At 49.6% G+C, this 19,666-nt stretch overlaps 1 protein-coding gene across 1 annotated transcript in view; it reads left to right on the forward strand.

Annotated features, from left to right (window-relative positions):
* The window catches only part of nav3 (neuron navigator 3), a 463,067-nt gene that overhangs the window by 414,608 nt on the left and 28,793 nt on the right, over nucleotides 1-19,666 (forward strand). The window contains exons 26-28 of the mRNA XM_070900107.1: nucleotides 8,221-8,387; nucleotides 12,982-13,047; nucleotides 18,223-18,376. Coding sequence (XP_070756208.1) covers nucleotides 8,221-8,387; nucleotides 12,982-13,047; nucleotides 18,223-18,376 — 387 coding nt within the window. The remainder of the gene's footprint in view (nucleotides 1-8,220; nucleotides 8,388-12,981; nucleotides 13,048-18,222; nucleotides 18,377-19,666) is intronic.

A 19,666-nucleotide genomic window follows, 5' to 3' on the forward strand; every position in this document is an offset into this window, starting at 1 on the left:
TCTGAGGGGGCTTGACAGGGTAGGTGCAGAGAGGATATATCCCCTCGTGGAGGAATCTCGAACTAGGGGGCATAGTTTCAGAATAAGGGGCTACCCATTTAGAACTGAGATGAGGAGGAATTTCTTCTCTCAGCGGGTTGTAAATCTGTGGAATTCTCTGCCTCAGAGAGCTGTGGAGGCTGGGTCATTGATTATATTTAAAGTGGAGATAGACAGATTTCTGAGTGATAAGGGAGTGAAGGGTTATGGGAAGCGGGTGGGGAAGTGGAGCTAAGTCCATGATCAGACCAGCCATGATCTTATTGAATGGCGGAGCGGGCTCGAGGGGCCATGTGGCCTACTCCTGCTCCTATTTCTTATATTCTTATGTAAGGGAATTGGCGAGGATATGGGATTGGACGCCATAGCCCCAGTAGAAAGGCTAGCACAGAAACAGGCACAGTGGGCCGAATGGCCTCCCTCTATACTGTAATACTCTGGAGGCTTGGCAGACAAGTACTTGGAGAAATTGCATAAAGACTGATTTCTTCAAGGCAATAAGATGCATCGGTAACCTTGCTCTTTAATGCTGAAATTGCATTTTGCTCCTCAGGCCCTGACAATTCGTAGACCTGATTCTGCGGTCGTTAATTTTTTTTTTGACGTTTTAAGAATTTTTTTTATCTTCTGACTTTTAACTCCTCCCTTTTTTCATTACAACCACAAGGTGAACGATAAAGGAAGCAAGGTGAATATGGCGCTCACTGTGACCGAGCATGTAATGGTTCAGTGGCCTTATCCTCCAGCATGAGTTGCCCACGTTACTGCGGCAAGACGCTTAACTCGGTGGAAGAATGGCTTTTCCTGCTTTGCGATGCCTCCTCTATTGACTGTTCCTTCTGACCCTCCCCAGGCTGCTTCCGCTGGCTGCATTGAGCCGAAGGGTCTGGCTGGTCGGCCCGGATGTGGGCCCCAGCTCTGCCCCTTTTGCTGTACGCACGCTCCCCGCAACGGCCCCCGTCACTCCCAACGCTCACCTCTAACACGGGCAGTCGCTTATATTGATTCTGGAGATGAAGGGGTTGTTTTCCGAAGAAAGATTGAGCAGGTTGGGCCTATACTCATTGGAGTTCAGAAGAATGAGAGGGGATCTTATTGAAACGTGTTAAGATTCTGAGGGGGCTGGACAGGGTAGATGCAGAGAGGATGTTTCCCCTCGTGGGGGAATCTTGAACTAGGGGGCATAGTTTCAGAATAAGGGGTCGCTCAATTAAAACTGAGATGAGGAGGAATTTCTTCTCTCAGAGGGTTGTAAATCTGTGGAATTCTCTGCCCCAGAGAGCTGTGGAGGCTGGGTCATTGAATATATTTAAGGTGGAGATAGACAGATTTTTGAATGATAAGAGAGTGAAGGGTTATGGGGATCGGGCAGGGAAATGGAGCTGAGTCCATGATCAGACCAGCCGTGATCTTATTGAATGGCGGAGCAGGCTCGAGGGGCCAGATGGCCTATTCCTGCTCCTGTTTCTTATATCAGCCAAAAAGCAATAACCATTTGCATTAACATCAGTCTCAAAGTTGCCGCATGTTAATTGCTCCACTTATTTCGAGCTGAAACAGCAGCAATCACTCACCAGCTCACATCCCGTTAAGGTGCACTAAATCCAGGGACAAATAGGTAAACAGCACCTCTTTAATGTTTGTGCATTTATCGGCCTTCTAATCCCTGCTGAGCAGTGTGGGGGTTACGGGGTGTATTAAGCACTGACGGCAGTTTATCTAAAGCTTCAGGCCAGAGTGGAGCTACATAGAACATCAACAACTACTTGCATTTATATAGCACCTTCAACATAGTAAAACGTCCCAAGGTGCTTCACAGGAGCATTAGTCAGACAAAATTTGACACCGAGCCACATAAGGCGATATTATAACAGGGCTTGGTCAAAGAGGTGGATTTTAAGGTGCGTCTTCAAAGACGAGAGTGAGGCGGAGAGGTTTAGGGAGGGAATTCCAGAGATTATGGTCCAGGCGGCTGTAGGCATGGCCACCAATGGTACAATGCCAGAATTGGAGGAGCGCAGATATCTCGGAGGGCTGAAGGAGGGTTACAGAGATAGGGAGGGAGCGAGACCACGGGGCGAATTTGAAAATAAGGAATTTTAAAATCGAGAAGGAACGTTCTTGTTGATTGCACATTATACCAGCCCCCGCGTGTAGCCCACAGACCGCGTTTGCATGAACTCGCCCGATATAAGCAGGGGGTTGGGGGGACTGTACTTGTATCGCTGTGGGTCTACGGGGAAACTCGGTGTTCCTGCTCTCCCCATGAGGGGGCGTGAAGGGGGCGGTTCCTGCGCTCGGAGTGACCGCGGATTGGACGCGGGGCTACAACCACTGTCAGGACGGGATCACTGACTCATGCTCCCGTTGAGCGTGGCTCCCCACCTGGGATGGGGGGATTATGCTATGAGGAGAGATTGAGTCGACTGGGTCTATATTCTCTAGAGTTTAGAAGAATGAGAGGTGTGATCTCATTGAAACATACAAAATTCTTACAGGGCTTGACAGGGTAGATGCAGAGAGGATGTTTCCCCCGGGCTGGGGAATCTAGAACCAGGGGTCACACAGTCTCAGAATAAGGGGTCGGCCATTTAGGACTGAGATGAGGAGAAACTTCTTCACTCAGAGGGTGGTGAATCTTTGGAATTCTCTGCCCCAGAGGGCTGTGGCGGCTCAGTCATTCAGTATATTCAAGACTGAGATCAATAGATTTTTGGATATTAAGGGAATCAAGGGATATAGGGATAGGGTAGGAAGGTGGAGTTGAGGTAGAAGATCAGCCGTGAGCTCATTGAATGGCGGAGCAGGCTCGAGGGGCCGAATGGCCGACTCCTGCTCCTAATTCTTATGTTCTTATGAAGCACGGAATAAACCAGTTCACCCTCGGGCCTATCGTGCAGAAGTGATGTCGGCGAACCATTGTGGATTGTCCATTGGCTGGGGGCCGTGGCTTGCTGTATTGGTGGAGAATTGCTAAACCTCAGCCAGGGCGAAAGCAGTGAACAGTGAGCAACCCACAGGTATGCAACGTGCAGTCCCGGTGCAAGCAAACTGTTACCACCGAGTACCGGCATCGAAACACACAAAGTTAGCATGCAGGTACAGCAAGTGATCAGGAAGGCAAATGGAATGTTGGCCTTTATTGCAAGGAGGATAGAGTATAAAAGCAGAGAAGTTCTGCTACAACTGTACACCTGGAGTACTGCGTACAGTTTTGGTCTCCATATTTAAGGAAGGATTGGAAGGATACTTTCATTGGAGGCTGTTCAGAGAAGGTTCACTCGGTTGATTCCAGAGATGACGGGGTTGACTTATGAAGATAGGTTGGACCAATACTCATTGGAGTTCAGAAAAATGAGAGGTGATCTTATCGAAACATATAAGATAATGAGGGGGCTCGACAAGGTGGATGCAGAGAGGATGTTTCCACTCATAGGGGAAACTAAAACTAGGGGACATAGTCTCAGAATAAGGGGCAGCCCATTTAAAACTGAGATGAGGAGAAATTTCTTCTCTCAGATGGTTGTAAATCTGTGGAATTCTCTTCCCCAGAGAGCTGTGGAGGCTGGGTCATTGAATATATTTAAGGCGGAGATAGAGAGATTTTTGAGCGACAAGGGAGTGAAGGGTTATGGGGAGCGGGCGGGGAAGTGGAGCTGAGTCCATGATCAGATCAGCCATGATCGTATGAAATGGCGGAGCAGGCTCAAGGGGCAAAATGGCCGACTCCTGCTCCTATTTTGTCTGTTCTGTGTTCATTGCACTTTACAGCTGACAATTAACGGCTATGTTGACTATACTGCAAGTCTGATTAAAGGTGCCTTTAGTAACATAAATGTAATATATTTGCTCCATGGGTTCTTTGCTTAAGAATTCATAGCAACACATTGTTATTAAGAACTAGTTGGTTTATTAGCAAAGGTTTAACAATCACACTACACTTTACCGGTTCATCCACCAGGCTCACAACCACCTGCCTCATCGTGGATCCCCCGAACCCAACTGGCTGGGGTTTTATTGAGTCTTGTGAACATCACGTGACTGGCTAAGCCACTCACAACTCAACAGCTCTACACATTTATGAGCATATTCACCGGTGCATACATTAGACCTAGCTCTGTCAAGCCCCGTGTGGTGGCTGGTGTGCAACGGTCACCACACGTTAAAAAAATCCACGCACAGGCATCTTCCACCCTTCAGGATGTAGTTCGGGACCTGGAATATTATCATCATCATAGGCAGTCCCTCGTATCGAAGATGACTTGCTTCCACGCCAAAAAGGATGAGTTCACAGGTGTTTCAATGACGGACCTAATATTCCAAATCCCGAACTACATCCTGAAGGGTGGAAGATGCCTGTGGGTGGATTTTTTTAACGTGGGGTGACTGTTGCACACCAGCCACCACACGGGCTTGACAGAGCTAGGTCTTGGTCCAGTGGCAAGGGTTAACCAGGAAGACTGGAGACCAGCTCTGCTGCACAGACCTAGTGCGCACACATATCACAGTGTGGGCTGGGCCCGTGCTGCCCCTGGGCCCTCGCCTCTTCTGAGCCCCAAACTCACGCCTCTCCTGGGCCCCAGTCCGAGGGACCGCCTATGATGATGAAATTATGTCTGGTCTGTATCTTGACTCCACCCACCTGCCTTGGCTCCATATCCTTTTATACTCTAGTCTAGCAAACATCTAGCGATTGCCGATTTAACATGATTAATTAAGCTTGCATTCGCTGCTGTTTGCGGGAGAGAGTTCCACATTTCCGCCACCCTAACTCTTCCCCTGCACGGCCTGGCTCAGAGTTTAAGGCTATGTCCCCTTGTCCCGGACTCCGCCACCAGTGGGGAAAAGTTTCTCTCTATTGACCACAACAATTCCGTTCAAAATCCTCAGTGACTCCCATTGCACCCTATCCCTCGATACCCTTACCATACACAAACCTAGCAATCTCAGTCTTGGAAGCTCCAATTCACCCCCAGCTTCCACAGCTTTTTGGAGGAGAGAGTTCCAGATTTCTACTATATTTTGTGTGTAAAAGTGCCTCCTGATTTACGGTGCATTCAGTAACATAAGGAACAGGAGGAGCCCATTCAGCCCCTCGAGCCTGTGCCGCCATTTAATGAGATCATGTCTGATTCTTTATTTCCCCTACCAGAGGAAATAGTTTCTCCTTGTCTATCCAAGACCAAAGCCTTTTTAATGTTTTAAACACCTCGATCAGATCAGCCCTCAATCTTCTAAACTCAAGGCAATACAAAACAGACTTATATTAAGAACATAAGAAAAAGGAGCAGGAGTAGGCCATTCGGCCCCTTGAGCTTGCTCCGTCATTCAGTAAGATCATGGCGCTGATCTTCTACCTCAACTCCACTTTCCTGCACTATCCTCACATCCCTTGATTCCCTTAATATCCAAATTCAGCTTTAAGCAGAACCTCCTCCCTGTTCCTACCTATGTCATTTGTAAACCTGTGAAATTCTCTACCGCAGAGAGTTGCTGATGCCAGTTCATTGGATATATTCAAGAGGGAGTTAGATATGGCCCTTACGACTAAACGGATCAAGAGGTATGGAGAGAAAGCAGGAAAGGGGTACTGAGGTGAATGATCAGCCATGATCTTATTGAATGGTGGTGCAGGCTCGAAGGGCCGAATGGCCTACTCCTGCACCTATTTGCTATGTTTCTAGGATTCCAATATGAACCACGACAACTGGATTTACCCCGACCCTTTCCAAGTTTCTCACCAGATCCCATACCCCGGCACTGGGTAGGCAACATACCCTTCAGGATTCTCGTTCTTGGCTGCAGACGAGGCTATCTAGCCCCCTAATTATAGAGTTCCCCTATCACTGCCTCAATTCTGGACCACATTATGCAACCTGAGCTCACAGATTAACCCTCTGAGCCCCCGGTATCATTCTGCTGAATCTGTGGATAAGATAGGGCAGATACAGAGAAACTCTGGTGGGGGAAACCTGGAACAAGGGGCCATCATTGGAGCTAGTCCATTTAGGTGCCGTTCCTGCACGTAACTTGCAGTAAGTTCAAAGTAAGCCAGCGCTTGAATGTTTAGCGGTGGTGTTGATGCAACAGATTGTAACCCGCTGATACTGCGTCCTTGTTGAGCTTGCTCTGCAGTAAAGCCTTTGTTGTTTTTTTTTCAAAGGAAACCATTTTATTTAAGAACATAAGAAATAGGAGCAGGAGTCGGCCATTTGGCCCCTTGAGCCTGTTCTGCCATTTAATAAGATCATGGCTGATCTGATCATGGGCTCAACTCCACCTCCCTGCCCGCTCCCCATAACCCTTCACTCCCTTATCGTTCAAAAATCTGTCTATCTCCACCTTAAATATATTCAATGACCCAGCCTCCACAGCTCTCTGGGGCAGAGAATTCCAAAGATTCATGACCCTCTGAGAGAAGTAATTCCTCCTCATTTCCGTCTTAAATGGGCCATCCCTTATTCTGAAACTATGCCCCTAGTTCTAGATGCCCCCACGAGGGGAACCTCAACCCTTTGGGGGCAAATCTTTCTGCGTTAATTGTGACGGCGCAGTTTTTTTGAAAAGTGCAATCTCGTTAGATTCAATTGCAAAAATCAGAAGCTAAGTGGGGGTAAAAAAAAACCTGCCAGTTACGGTGAATTGTAATAACCTTGCTATATTGCTTCCCGATTAACCGATTTAAACGACAACAGGCTCAGTCGCTCCAACTATGAAGCACGGCGTATTCGCGCAAGATAGCGGAAGGGGTTAGATCCTGCCCCCTCCCCACAAGACATGGTGCCCCTGCCACAAACCCTCCCGAACTGGGACCGTGCGTGGTATATTTAACCGCCGGCCACGGGCGATTCCCGGACTTTCCGATCCGCCCTGCGAGTCATGCTCCCCGGTTGGGAGACCGAGGTCAGGAAGCCCCCTCCCTTTCTTTCTCTTCTCCCTGACCGACGCCACACTGACTAACTCCTTTTTGGAGCCCTTTTTGCAGCGGGATTGTTTTCATCGAACGTCATAGAATGTACCGCGCAGAAACAGGCCATTCGGCCCAACTGGTCCGTGCCGGTGTTTATGCTCCAGACGGGCCTCCTCCCATCCACCTTACCTGGTCTCACCCTGTCAGCGTAGCCTTCCATTCCTTCGAAGTGTCAGGAAGCCACATACAATTACTTGGTTGGGACTATTAAAACAATGCTACTTAATTGGCTTATGCCTAAAGTCGAAGAGCTAAGGAGAGTAGGCCACTTATTTGCCGTGCTTGCTAAGACTGTATTTACGAGTAAGCGGTGCTGTGTGTAATGTACTAACATAAAACGTCGTTCTGCAGTAGATGCATTAAACGCTACTAACAAGGTCTTCTTCATCTCTTGGCAATAACCGCAACTCCTTTGGGACAACCTTTCTCTCGGCCTCTAACTCGGAATCGACTGTGCGTTGAGCGATGGTCCCTCTCACCCCTACGCAACGTGTACCTGCGGCCGCTGGGGAGGACTCCATCGGCGGAACTAACGTCCTCTCTGATTTCACCCTTCCGCTCTTCCTTTAAAACTACAGTACTTCATAGTGATCCTGCGGCAGTTCGAGGTGACGGCTCACCTCCACCTTCCCCAGGGCGATTGGGGACGGGCAATAAATGCCGGCCTTGCCAGCGATGCCCACATCCCGCGAATGAATATTTTTTTGTTCAATCCTGTGCTTCAAACGGTGATGCTCACCTCGCGTACTTATCTGTTTTGATTTTGCAAATTACCGGCTACAAAATGGTGCTTTGAATAAAAATTAGCCCATTTTGAAATTTTGGACTATTGCATTTTTAAATTGACACTGCCTCCAGGCTAGGCTTGCATCCATTAAGATCTTGCTTAAGAAATAGGAGCAGGAGTTGGCCATTTGGCCCCTCGAGCCTGCTCCGCCATTTAATAAGATCATGGCTGATCTGATTTTCTACCTTAACTCCACTTTCCCGCCCGCTCCCCATATCCCTCGATTTGCTTGGTTTCCCCATTAAGAACATAAGAAACCTTACTCTGAGGTACTGCAGTGTTAAACAAGGTTACCCAGACTGTTGTGATTCTCGATGGCCCCCGTTGCTGAGCTGAAGCCGGTTACAGATACGCTGTCGAGAAGGAATGTTTTAACTGCCGCGTTGATGAAGGAAGCCCTTCAGCCTGACTTTTTCCTTTCCAGTTGCGAAGCTCGTTCAAGCAAGCTTTCGGTAAAAAGAAGTCGTCAAAACCTAACCTCTCCCACTCAGACATTGAAGAGATCACCGACCCCTCACTTCCATCATCGCCCAAATCGTACCAAGGCTCGACAGACCCAGGATCCCTGAAACCATCACAGTCGGCGTCTGCGTAAGTATTTAGAGACATCGTGCGGCTTAACTTGTGCGGAATAAATTGTGATTCAAAAATCCCGAGCAAGGTTTTTAAATGTGCAAACCATATCCTGCCCCCACCCCAATCTTCTTCTTTGCCCCATAGGTCCGTAGGTCACTCTGTACTGCGCTGCGACTGAGAGGGGTGGGAGGGGTTAAATAGGTTTGCCAACCTCTCTAGAATTACCCTGGAATTTCCAGGAATGAAGGATTAATCCCCAGGACACTGCTGGCAGCAAACACCCGGGAGGAAAAAAAAAACTGTGCACAGTTTGGTCTGCTTATCTGAGGAAGGATATACTTGCCTTGGAGACGGTGCAACGAAGGTTCCCTAGATTGACCCCGGGACGAGAGGGCTGTCCTATGATGAACGATTGTGTAGATTGGGCCTGTACTCTCTGGAGATTAGAAGAATGAGAGGTGATCTCATTGGAACATACAAGATGCTGAGGGGTAGATGCAGAGAGGCTGTTCCCCCTTGGCTGGAGTGTCTAGAACTAGGGGGCATAATCTTAAGATAGGGGGTCGGCCATTTAGGACTGAGATGAGGAGGAATTTGCTCACTCAGAGGATGGTGAATCTTTGGAATTCTCTAGCCCAGAGGGCTGTGGATGCTGAGTCGTTGAGTATGTTCAAGGCTGAGATAGTTTTGGACTCTAGGGGAACCAAGGGATATGGGGATTTGGTGGGAAAGTGGAGTTATTGAATGGCGGAGCAGGCTCGAGGGGGCGTATAGCTGACTCCTATTCCTAATTCTTATGTTCTTCTAAGGGCATTACTAAAAAGAATTGTGTGTAAATTTCCATTTTCTTTGAACACTTCCATTTATTAGTTGTAACAATATTGGCGATGGGGGAAATATTGCTCTTTGACTAATAGTCAAGAATTATCCAATCAGGCAAAGAGTCCGTTTGCTTTCCAATTGGTCAGTGCACATATTGGGGGACCAATGGCGGGAGGAGTGCAGCTGGGAGGTCATGTGACAAAACCCCCTGGAATACATCCAATCAGAGTTGGCAACCTAGGGGGTAAAGAAAGACACCTTACCTCATCTTTCAGGAGCATCGCACAGCACTCCACATGCAGTGATGTATCACCCAGTTATATCGGACTTACAGGTCCATGCCGGTGTTAATGCTCCACGCGAGCCTCCTCCCACCCCATCGGAATTTGAGGTACAGTCACTGTTCTCACGCAAGTGAATTCAGCAGCCAATTAACATAAGAACATAAGAAATAGGAGCAGGAGTAGGCCATACGGCCCCTCGAGCCTGCTCCACCATTTAATACGATCATGATCCGATCATGGACTCAGGTCCACTTCCCTGCCCGCTCCCCATAACCCCTTAATCCCTTATCGGTTAAGAAACTGTCTATCTCTGTCGTAAATTTATTCAATGTCCCAGCTTCCACAGCTCTCTGAGGCAGCAAATTCCACAGATTTACAATCCTCTGAGAGAAGAAATTCAGTTTTAAATGGGCGGCCCCTTATTCTAAGATGATGCCCTCTAGTTCTAGTCTCCCCCATCAGTGGAAACATCCTCTCTGCATCCACCTTGTCGAGCCCCCTCATAATCTTATACGTTTCGATAAGATCACCTCTCATTCTTCTCAATTCGAAAGAGTATAGGCCCAACCTACTCAACCTTTCCTCATAAGTCAACCGCCTCATCCCCGGAATCAACCCAGTGAACCTTCTCTGAACTGTCTCCAAAGCAAGTATATCCTTTTGTAAATATGGAAACCAAAACTGCACGCAGTATTCCAGGTGTGGCTTCACAGCAAGCTCCCGCAAAGAACATTGAGATCAACGGCCGATTAATCTATTTCTGGTGGCGGTGGCTGAGGGAGGAACGTGGGGCAAAATGTTGGGAGGACTCCCCCTGCTCTTCTTTGAATACTGGCCGTGGAATCTTTTACATTCGGCCGAGAGAGCACGCGGGGCCTTGGTTTAACAGCTCATCCAAATCGCGACATGCTCCGTCAACGCTGCACTCCGTCAGCACTGCACTAGGAGCATCAGCCTAGATTATCTGCTCAAGTCTCTGGAGTGGGACTTTGAACACGCAACATTTTGGCTCAGAGGCGAGGGTGTTAGCCACCGAGCCAAGCTGACACTCCAGTGTAGACCAGTCCTGGTCCTTATTGGACAGTGCGCACTTGGAGATGTTAGGTGGGAGGGGGGTGGGGGCGCAGGTGTGGGGGGCGGGGGGTGGCGGGGGGGAGGAATGAGCTGACACAGCTGGGAGGCCCCTATTCCCACAAGACTGCATACAGTTCTGGTCACCACATTACCGGAAAGATGTGATTGCACTGGAGAGGGTGCAGAGGAGATTCACGAGGATGTTGCCTCAACTGGAGAAGTTTAGCTATGAGGAAGGATTGGATAAGCTGGTGTTGTTTTCCTTGGAACAGAGGAGGCTGAGGGGAGACCTGATTGACGTGTATAACATTATGAGGGGCCTGGATAGAGTGGATAGGAAGGACCTATTTCCCTTGGCAGAGGGGTCAACAACCAGGGGGCATGGATTTAAAGTAATTGGGGGGAGGTTTAGAGGGGAGATGAGGAAACATTTCTTTACCCAGAGGGTGGTGGGGGTCTGGAACTCGCTGCCTGAAAGGGTGGTAGAGGCAGAAATCCTCACCACATTTAAAAAGTACTTGGATGTGCACTTGAAGTGCCGTAACCTGCGGGGCTAGGGACCACGAGCTGGAAAGTGGGATTAGGCTGGGTAGCTCTCTGCCGGCCGGTGCGGACACGATGGGCTGAAATGATCTCCTCTCGTGCTGTAAATGATTCTATGAGAGATGGGTAACATGTATTGATTAGAGAAGGAGGCAAAAAAGCTGATCAAGATTCAGCCTTTCTAATGGCAAGCACTGAGAGCTCGAAATCTGTCTGGTGCGGCGGTGCATCAGACTGGCCGCCCGTTGCAGGCAACGGACATGAACAGCAGGCACTGAGTATAACCCGGGCCAAACCAGTACCGCCCGTTTGGGCCACTGCCCCAGGCGAGCTTCTGGGCCGAGCTGGTTGCTTGGTAACACATCGGGCACTTCAGAGACTTGAGCGCCTAATCCAGGCTGACACTCCCAGTGCAGTGCTGACGGAGTGCCGCACTGCCGGAGGTGCCGTCTTTCGGCTGAGACGTTAAACCGAGGCCCCGTCTGCTCTCTCAGGTGGATATAAAAGGTCCCTCAAAGCCTGGCTGAAGATGAGCAGGGGGAGACCTGGCCAATGTTCACCCCACAACCGGCCTCACTCAAACTGGTCACTTACCTCATTGTTGTTTGTGGGATCTTGCTGTGCACACACTGATTGCCCACTTTGCCCTACAAAACAACAAAGGCACCACTTATAAAGTAAAGAGAGAAGTAACTTGCATTTATATAGCACCTTTCACGACCCCAGGGGCATCCCAAAAGTGCCTTACAGCCAATGAAGTACTTTTTGGAGTGTGTTCGCTGTTGTAATGTGGGAATCACGCAGATAATTAACCCCTGCACATTATAAAACACGGATACTTAATCAATGTTCCCGTTAAGCTGCATGGCCACGTGAGCGCACCGCGGTCTGGAAGCTTGCCGGCTTCACAACGGGACAAGACGCACATGCGCAGAAATTTGATTGGGCCGCGCAGCCCATTTAAAGGGACCGTACACCCAAAAAATAATCAAAGGAACCATTGTACCTAATTATACCAGAGGTTATGGTAGCATAGTGGTTATGTTACTGAACTAAAGATCCAGAAACGCCAGTTCAAATTCCGCCATGGCAGCACGGGGAATTTAAATTCAATTAATTAAATAAATCTGGGATAACAAGCTCGTGTCAGTCATGGTGAGCATGTTTTATGATGTGCTGGGGTTAATTATCTGGGTGATTCCTACATTACAACAGCCAGCACACTTCAAAAAGTACTTAATTGGTTGTCATAAACAACCCATCGGGTTCACTAATGTCCTTTAGGGAAGGAAATCTGCCGTCCTTATTCCGGTCTGGGCCTATATGTGACTCCAGACCCACAGCAATGTGGTTGACTCTCAACTGCCCTCTGAAATGGCCCAGCGAGACACTCAGTTGTACCAAACCGCTACAGTCAGCACTGTGGGAGCACCTTCACCACACGGACTGCAGCGGTTCAATAAGGCAGCTCACCACCACCTTCTCAAGGGGCAGTTAGAGATGGGCAATAAATGCCGGCCTTGCCAGCGACGCCCACGTCCCAGGAACAAATAAAAATGTTTAAAAATCCCTCTGTATCATAAGATAGGGATGAAAAATGGAATCCCAAGTTAGACTTCTGTTGTGAGGTTAAGAAATTCACACACACTACACACACACTCACTCACTCACTCATTCACTCACTCTCTCACCTCGCTCACTCACTCACCAAACATGGCCAGCCAGTTTAGGGGTGTGCCGGGGGGGGAGGGGGGGAAACCTGTTGGTGCGTGTTTCTATCAATACTCGCTATCTGCCATCATTTATCTCTGCTGTCTGAGTGTAATCAAGCCATTGTCTGTATTCTTTTCCCCATTGCTCTGTCTGTCTAGTGCCAATGACAGCAGGCCAGCCTCTCATTGGGTGACGAGGAAGCGGCTAACTGGCCCCGTGATCTATCTGCACCAGTCCCGGTAAACGGCAGTGTGGTGCATGTGGTAGAGATTGGGAATGGCTGCTTTGATTTGTTGCCTGTCCGGCCTGCAACCAGCAAGGGAGTTTGCATCGGTTAACCTTTCAGTGAACCCTGGTCCTTCATTACAACAACAACTTGCATTTACACAGCGCCTTTAATGGAGTGAAATGTCCCAAGGTGCACCACAGGAGTATTATGTCAAAAAATGTGACACCAAGCTACACAAGGAGAAATGAGGGCAAAAGCTCGGTCAAAGAGGTGGGTTTTAAGGAGCTTCTAGAAAAAGGAAAGAGAGGTAGCGAGGCAGAGAGGTTTAGGCCGGGAGTTTCAGAGCTTGGGGCCCAGGCAGCTGAAGGCACAGCCACCGATGGTTGAGCGATTATAATCAGGGATGCTCAAGAGGGCAGAATTAGAGGGGAGCAGACATCTCGGGAGGTTGTGGGGCTGGAGGAGATTACAGAGATAGGGAGGGGCGAGGCCCTGGAGGGATTTGAAAACAAGGATGGGAATTAATGTACAAGCTTCCGTCAATATGGCTAATGCCTTTGAGGTGGCGTCGCCGTCTAGGCAGACACAGCAAGATCCCACAAAGCAGCACATGGGATCCATGACCAGATAATGTACTTTTGGTCTGGGTTGGGGAATGGATGTTGGGCAGGGCATCAGGTGAATGCCCCTCACATACTGCCGTGGCCATTTTAAGTTCAGCTGAACAGGGAAATGGGGCCTTGGTTTAAAGGCAAGGAAAGGACTTGTATTTATATAGCGCCTTTCACGACCTCAGGACCTCACAAAGCGCTTTACAGCCAATGAAGTACTTTTTGGAGTGTGGTCACTGTTGTAATGTGGGAAACGCGGTAGCCAGTTTGCGCACAGCAAGCTCCCACAGACAGCAATGTGATAATGACCAGATAATCTGTTTTTAGTGACGTTGGTTGAGGGATAAATATTGGCCCCAGGACACCGGGGACAACTCCCCTGCTCTTCTTCAAAACAGTGCCATGGGATATTTTACGTCCACCCGAGAGAGCAGACGGGGCCTCGGTTTAACCTCTGATCCAAAAGGCGGTACCTCCGACAGTGCAGCGCTCCCTCAGTACTGCCCCTCTGACAGTGCAGCGCTCCCTCAGTACTGCCCCTCTGACAGTGCAGCACTCCCTCAGTACTGCCTCTCCGACAGTGCAGCGCTCCCTCAGTACTGCCCCTCTGACAGTGCAGCGCTCCCTCAGTACTGCCCCTCTGACAGTGCAGCGCTCCCTCAGTACTGCCTATCCGACAGTGCAGCGCTCCCTCAGTACTGCCCCTCTGACAGTGCAGCGCTCCCCCAGTACTGCCCCTCTGACAGTGCGGCACTCCCTCAGTACTGCCCCTCCGATAGTGTGGCACTCCCTCAGTACTACCCCTCCAACAGTGCAGCGCTCCCTCAGTACTGCCCCTCCGACAGTGCTGCGCTCCCTCAGCATAGTGGTATGTTACTGCGCTAGTAATGCAGAGACTTGGGCTAATGAGCCTGAGAAGAGGGTTCAAATCCCACCACAGCAGCTGGGAGAATTTAAATTCAGTTAATTAAATAAATTGGGAATAATAGAAATGGCACTAGTGTCAGTAATGGTGACCATGTAACTAGCTAAGGATAAGGGGTAAGCCATTTAGGACTGAGATGAAGTGAAACTTTTTCACTCAGAGAATTGTGAACCTGTGGAATTCTCTACCACAGAAAGTTGTTGAGGCCAATCATTAGATATATTCAAGAGGGAGTTAGAAGTGGCCCTTATGGCTAAAGGGATCAGGGTATGGAGAGAGAAAGCAGGAGTGGGGTACTGAAGTTGCATGATCAGCCATGATCTTATGGAATGGTTGTACAGGCTCGAATGGCCTACTCCTGCACCTATTTTCTAAGTTTCTAGCAGATTGTCACAAAACCCCAACTGATTCGCTGATGCCCTTTCGGGAAGGAAATCTGCTGCCCATACCCAGTCTGGCCAATGTGATTGATTCTTAACTGCCCTCTGAAATGCTCACCACCACCTTCACAAGGGGCAATTAGGGATGGGCAATAAATGCCGGCATTGCCAACGATGCCCACATCCCGGGAACAAATTAAAATGTTTCAACATGGCAGAACAAGTATCGATCCAGGAGGAGTCTCCAGTAATTTAGCAACTTTTATTTTTAAGATTATTTATTTGTAATTGTTTTTGTGTGGTAGACTCACAATGATTTTGAGCATTTGGGGAGTTGCTGTGCTTTGCTGAAGGTGCTGATTGGAAATATATTTATTAGCCTTTAATTTACTTTGTTTTTTTGATCCAAGAGTATTTGGTTTGCTTCATGGTGCACTGCTTCTCAGATTAAACTAACTGTGTCGGCTAACACATTAACCCATCGTGTGCCACCTTTGCTGAAACATCTCTGCCATTTCAGCTTTAACAAAACCTTGCAGTGACTCACGTTGTTGGTGCTGTGCGAGTGTGTGCTTTCATCAAATATCTTCTCCCATCTTCCGCACTCTTCAATCGAAACAACTGCGTGTATTGGAGTGAATTTTCACTCAGGTTTGCTGTCAGCAGCTGAAGAGCATAAATCTATCTGTCCTGCATTAAAAGATCTTCTGCGTTCATCCATTTCCCGTCTGCAAAACCGTACGACAACAGTGACAATTTGCTTTGATACAACGCCAAACAGCCCAAAGCATTTCACAGAGTGGTAATCAGTCAAAGGTGGACACTCAACCAAAGAAGAAGATATTAGGGGGTGTAATGTATCTGCTTGATGGGTTCTTTGCTTAAGAATTTACATTGCTATTAAGAACTAGTCGGTTTATTAGCAAAGGTTTAACAATCACACTACACTTTACCAGTTCATCCACCAGGCTCACAACCACCTGCCTCATCGTAGATCCCCCGAACCCAACTGGTTGGGGTTTTATTGAGTCTTGTGAACATCACATGACTGGCTAAGCCCAACTCAACAGCTCTACAACTATTTTAAGTTGAAACATTAATACAAGTGCCCCCTTATTAACGGGGGGCACTAAAACCGACACACTTAAACAGATTCAACTTTAGACATTAAGGATCAAATTAAAATTTGGTTGCCGGGGGTGATGATGCACTCCAGTCCCTCCAGCGCCCACCCCTCGGGGAAGGCCGTGAATGTACCGCTGGGCACCGCGTGCTCCATCTCCAGGGACACCCTGGCTCGGATGTAACCGCGGTAGAGAGGCAGGCAGTCGGGCTGAACGACCCCCTCGACCGCCCGCTGCCTGGACCGGCTGATGGCCCCCATTGGCCGTGCCCAGGAGCAGTCCTACGAGGGTCAACAGCTCTACAAACCTGTGAGCATACTCACAGGGGCATACATTACAGGAGGAGTGAGCACAAAGCTTGGTCAAAAATGTGGGCTTTCAGGGGCGTCTTACAGAAGGAGATAAGATGCAGGGGTGGGATGGGGGTGGAGGCTGTTGGGAGGGGACTCCCAGAATGGGGGGCCTCGGTGGGCGAAGGTGCGGCCACCAATGGTGGGGGGAAGGCAGGGGGCGTGGCACTCGAGGTCAGAGTGAGAGAATCACGTGCATGCTTCCCGACAGTCAACCCATGTCTGATATTTCTACATTGGATATACGGCGCAGAAAATAGGGCGCAACCCGTCCAGTAATGCTCCACACGAGCTCCCTCCTGTCTTTCCCCATCCGACTCTCTATCAGCATAACCCTCTCGTTCCCTTCTCTCTCAGATGCTTATTTATTCATTTATAACTGACGAACAAAATAAATGTTATTTTAAAAACACGATTTTGATTTTGAGCAGAGGCCCCTCGGATAATTCGCCCGGGTGCTGCTGACAGCGGTTTCCTGGCAATCCACTCCTGGAGACTCCCGGGCCGTCCTGGAGAAGCAGCAACCCTTGTGCGGCCCGAATGCAGAGTCCAGGCCTGGCCTGACGGCCGATGAGAAAGGAGGAGACTCCGGGGGGGCGGGGGGGGAAGTCCCACCTGCACTTCACTTCTGCGTCCGACCTTCACTCCATGGTTTACGCTCCTTGGGGTTAGAATGGTTCCTACGGAATGAAAGGCCAGAAGATCTGCTCCATCAGATTGCTGCCTGCAAGGGTGGCAGAGGCAGAAACCCTCAACACATTAAAAAACATTCTTGGAAGTGCCCTAACCAACAGGGCTACGGACCCAGAGCTGGGTAGTGGGATTAGGCCGGATAGCTCGTGGTCCGAAATGGCCTCCTTCCGTGCTGTAACTTTCCATGATACAATGATTCTCACCCCAGGTGGAGAATAAGTCTACCCCCGTATGTATGGCTTCAGTGGCAAACCGCTTTAAACCGGCACTGAACCGGCGGTGTAAGCTGGAAATTTCTTCAATCAGTTGATGTCGCGACGTCCATGTCCGATCATCTGGGAGTTCTGTTTCTCTGAGCGCCTCCACTATTTGCTGCTCCACCTGTACCAAGCTTTTTATTCATTCGTGGGATGTTGACGTTGATGGCATTTAGTGTCCGTCCCGAATTGCCCTCGAGTGTCTCGCCAGGCCATTTCAGAGGGGCAGTTAAGAGTCGACCTCATTGCTGTGGGGTCTGGAGTCACACATAGGCCAGACCGGGTAAGGATGGCAAGTTTCCTTCCCTCAAGGAGGTTCGTGAACCCCATGGGTTTTTACAACAATCAGGTAGTTTCATGATTCAACACTAGCTTTTTTTTAAATTCCAGACTTATTTAACTGAATTATAAATTCCCCAGCTGCCGTGGATGGGATTTGAACTCGGGTCCTTGGATCATTAGTCCAGGTCCCCGGATCATTAGTCCAGGTCCCCGGATCATTAGTCCAGGTCCCCGGATCATTAGTCCAGGTCCCCGGATCATTAGTCCAGGTCTCCGGATCATTAGTCCAGGTCCTTGGATCATTAGTCCAGGTCCCCGGATCATTAGTCCAGGTCCCCGGATCATTAGTCCAGGTCCCCGGATTGACTGGTCCAGTAATATTACCACTGTGCCACCGTTGCTCCTCCCGTCGCTAACATTACTACTATGCTACCGATTGGAAGTGTTGTGGGCAAATGTTTTCATTGGTGTTTTGCGAGGTGCGGTCGCGCGCGCTCAAACCCTTCCCACGCGCATCTCCGGGGCGGGGCGGCTGATTAAAGGCCTTTGCTTCGACCCTGCAGCATCTGTGAGTGCACGGAGACCGAGGCCGAGGCGATCGTACACCTGAAGAGCGAGCTGCGGGAGAAGGAGCTGAAGCTGACCGACATCCGGTTGGAAGCATTGAGCTCGGCTCACCATCTCGATCAGATCCGGGAGGCCATGAACAGAATGCAGGTAAGACTAAAAACAAAACTGGCATTTATATAGCGCCTTTCACAACCTCAGGACCTCCCAAAGCACTTTACAGCCAATGAAGTACTTTTGGAGTGTAGTAATGTCGGAAACGCGACAGCTACTTTGCGCACAGCAAGCTCCCACAAATAGCAAAGTGATAATGGCCAGACAGTCGTTTTTTTTTTAATGATTCAGGGATAAATATTGGCTAGGATACAGGGGAGAGCGCCGCTGCTCGTCTTTGAAGCAGTGCCCGTGGGACTTTTTTTCAGCCTGCCTGAGAGGTCAGACATGGTTTCGGTTTAACATCTCATCTCCCTCAGCACTGCCCCTCCGACAGTGCAGCACTCCCTCAGTACTGTCCTTCCAACAGTGCAGCACTCCCTCAGTACTGTCCCTCCAATAGTGCTGCGCTCCCTCAGTACTGCCCCTCCGACAGTGCAGCACTCCCTCAGTACTACCCCTCTGACAGTGCGGCGCTCCCTCAGTACTGACCCTCCGACAGTGCAGCGCTCCCTCAGTACTACCCCTCCGCCAGTGCAGCACTCCCTCAGCACTGTCCTTCCGACAGTGCAGTGCTCCCTCAGTACTGCCCCTCTGACAGTGCAGCACTCCCTCAGTACTGCCCCTCCGACAGTGCAGCACTCCCTCAGTACTACCCCTCTGACAGTGCGACGCTCCCTCAGTACTGACCCTCCAACAGTGCAGCGCTCCCTCAGTACTGACCCTCCGACAGTGCAGCGCTCCCTCAGTACTACCCCTCCGACAGTGCAGCGCTCCCTCAGTACTGCCCCTCTGACAGTGCGGCGCTCCCTCAGTACTGTCCCTCCGACAGTGCGGTACACCCTCAGTACTGCCCCTCCGACAGTGCAACACTCCCTCAGTACTGCCCCTCCGACAGTGCAGTGCACCCTCAGTACTGCCCCTCCGACAGTGCAGCACTCCCTCAGTACTGACCCTCCGACAGTGCGGCGCTCCCTCAGTACTGCACTGGGAGTGTCAGCCTGGGTTGTGTGTTCAAGTCTCTGCAATAGGAACTGAACCCACAACCTCAGAGCCGAGAGTGTTACGCACTGAGCCACGGCTGACAACTGCCTGAGGTGACTGTCCTTCTAATGTTCTCACCACCTGCCCAATGTGGCAGAGTGCACAGTCTCCACACACACCCCTGTTGTGTCACCACTGACTGCTGACTAAACCAATAATGCCATTGTGCCAACGACGGGACTTTTGGTTACCAAAGATTTATTTCAACATTAAAAGCAAAACTTACTTGAAGAACGTTTTTGG

This window comes from Pristiophorus japonicus, chromosome 15 (genome assembly GCF_044704955.1).
Source record: "Pristiophorus japonicus isolate sPriJap1 chromosome 15, sPriJap1.hap1, whole genome shotgun sequence".
NCBI lineage: Eukaryota > Metazoa > Chordata > Chondrichthyes > Pristiophoridae > Pristiophorus > Pristiophorus japonicus.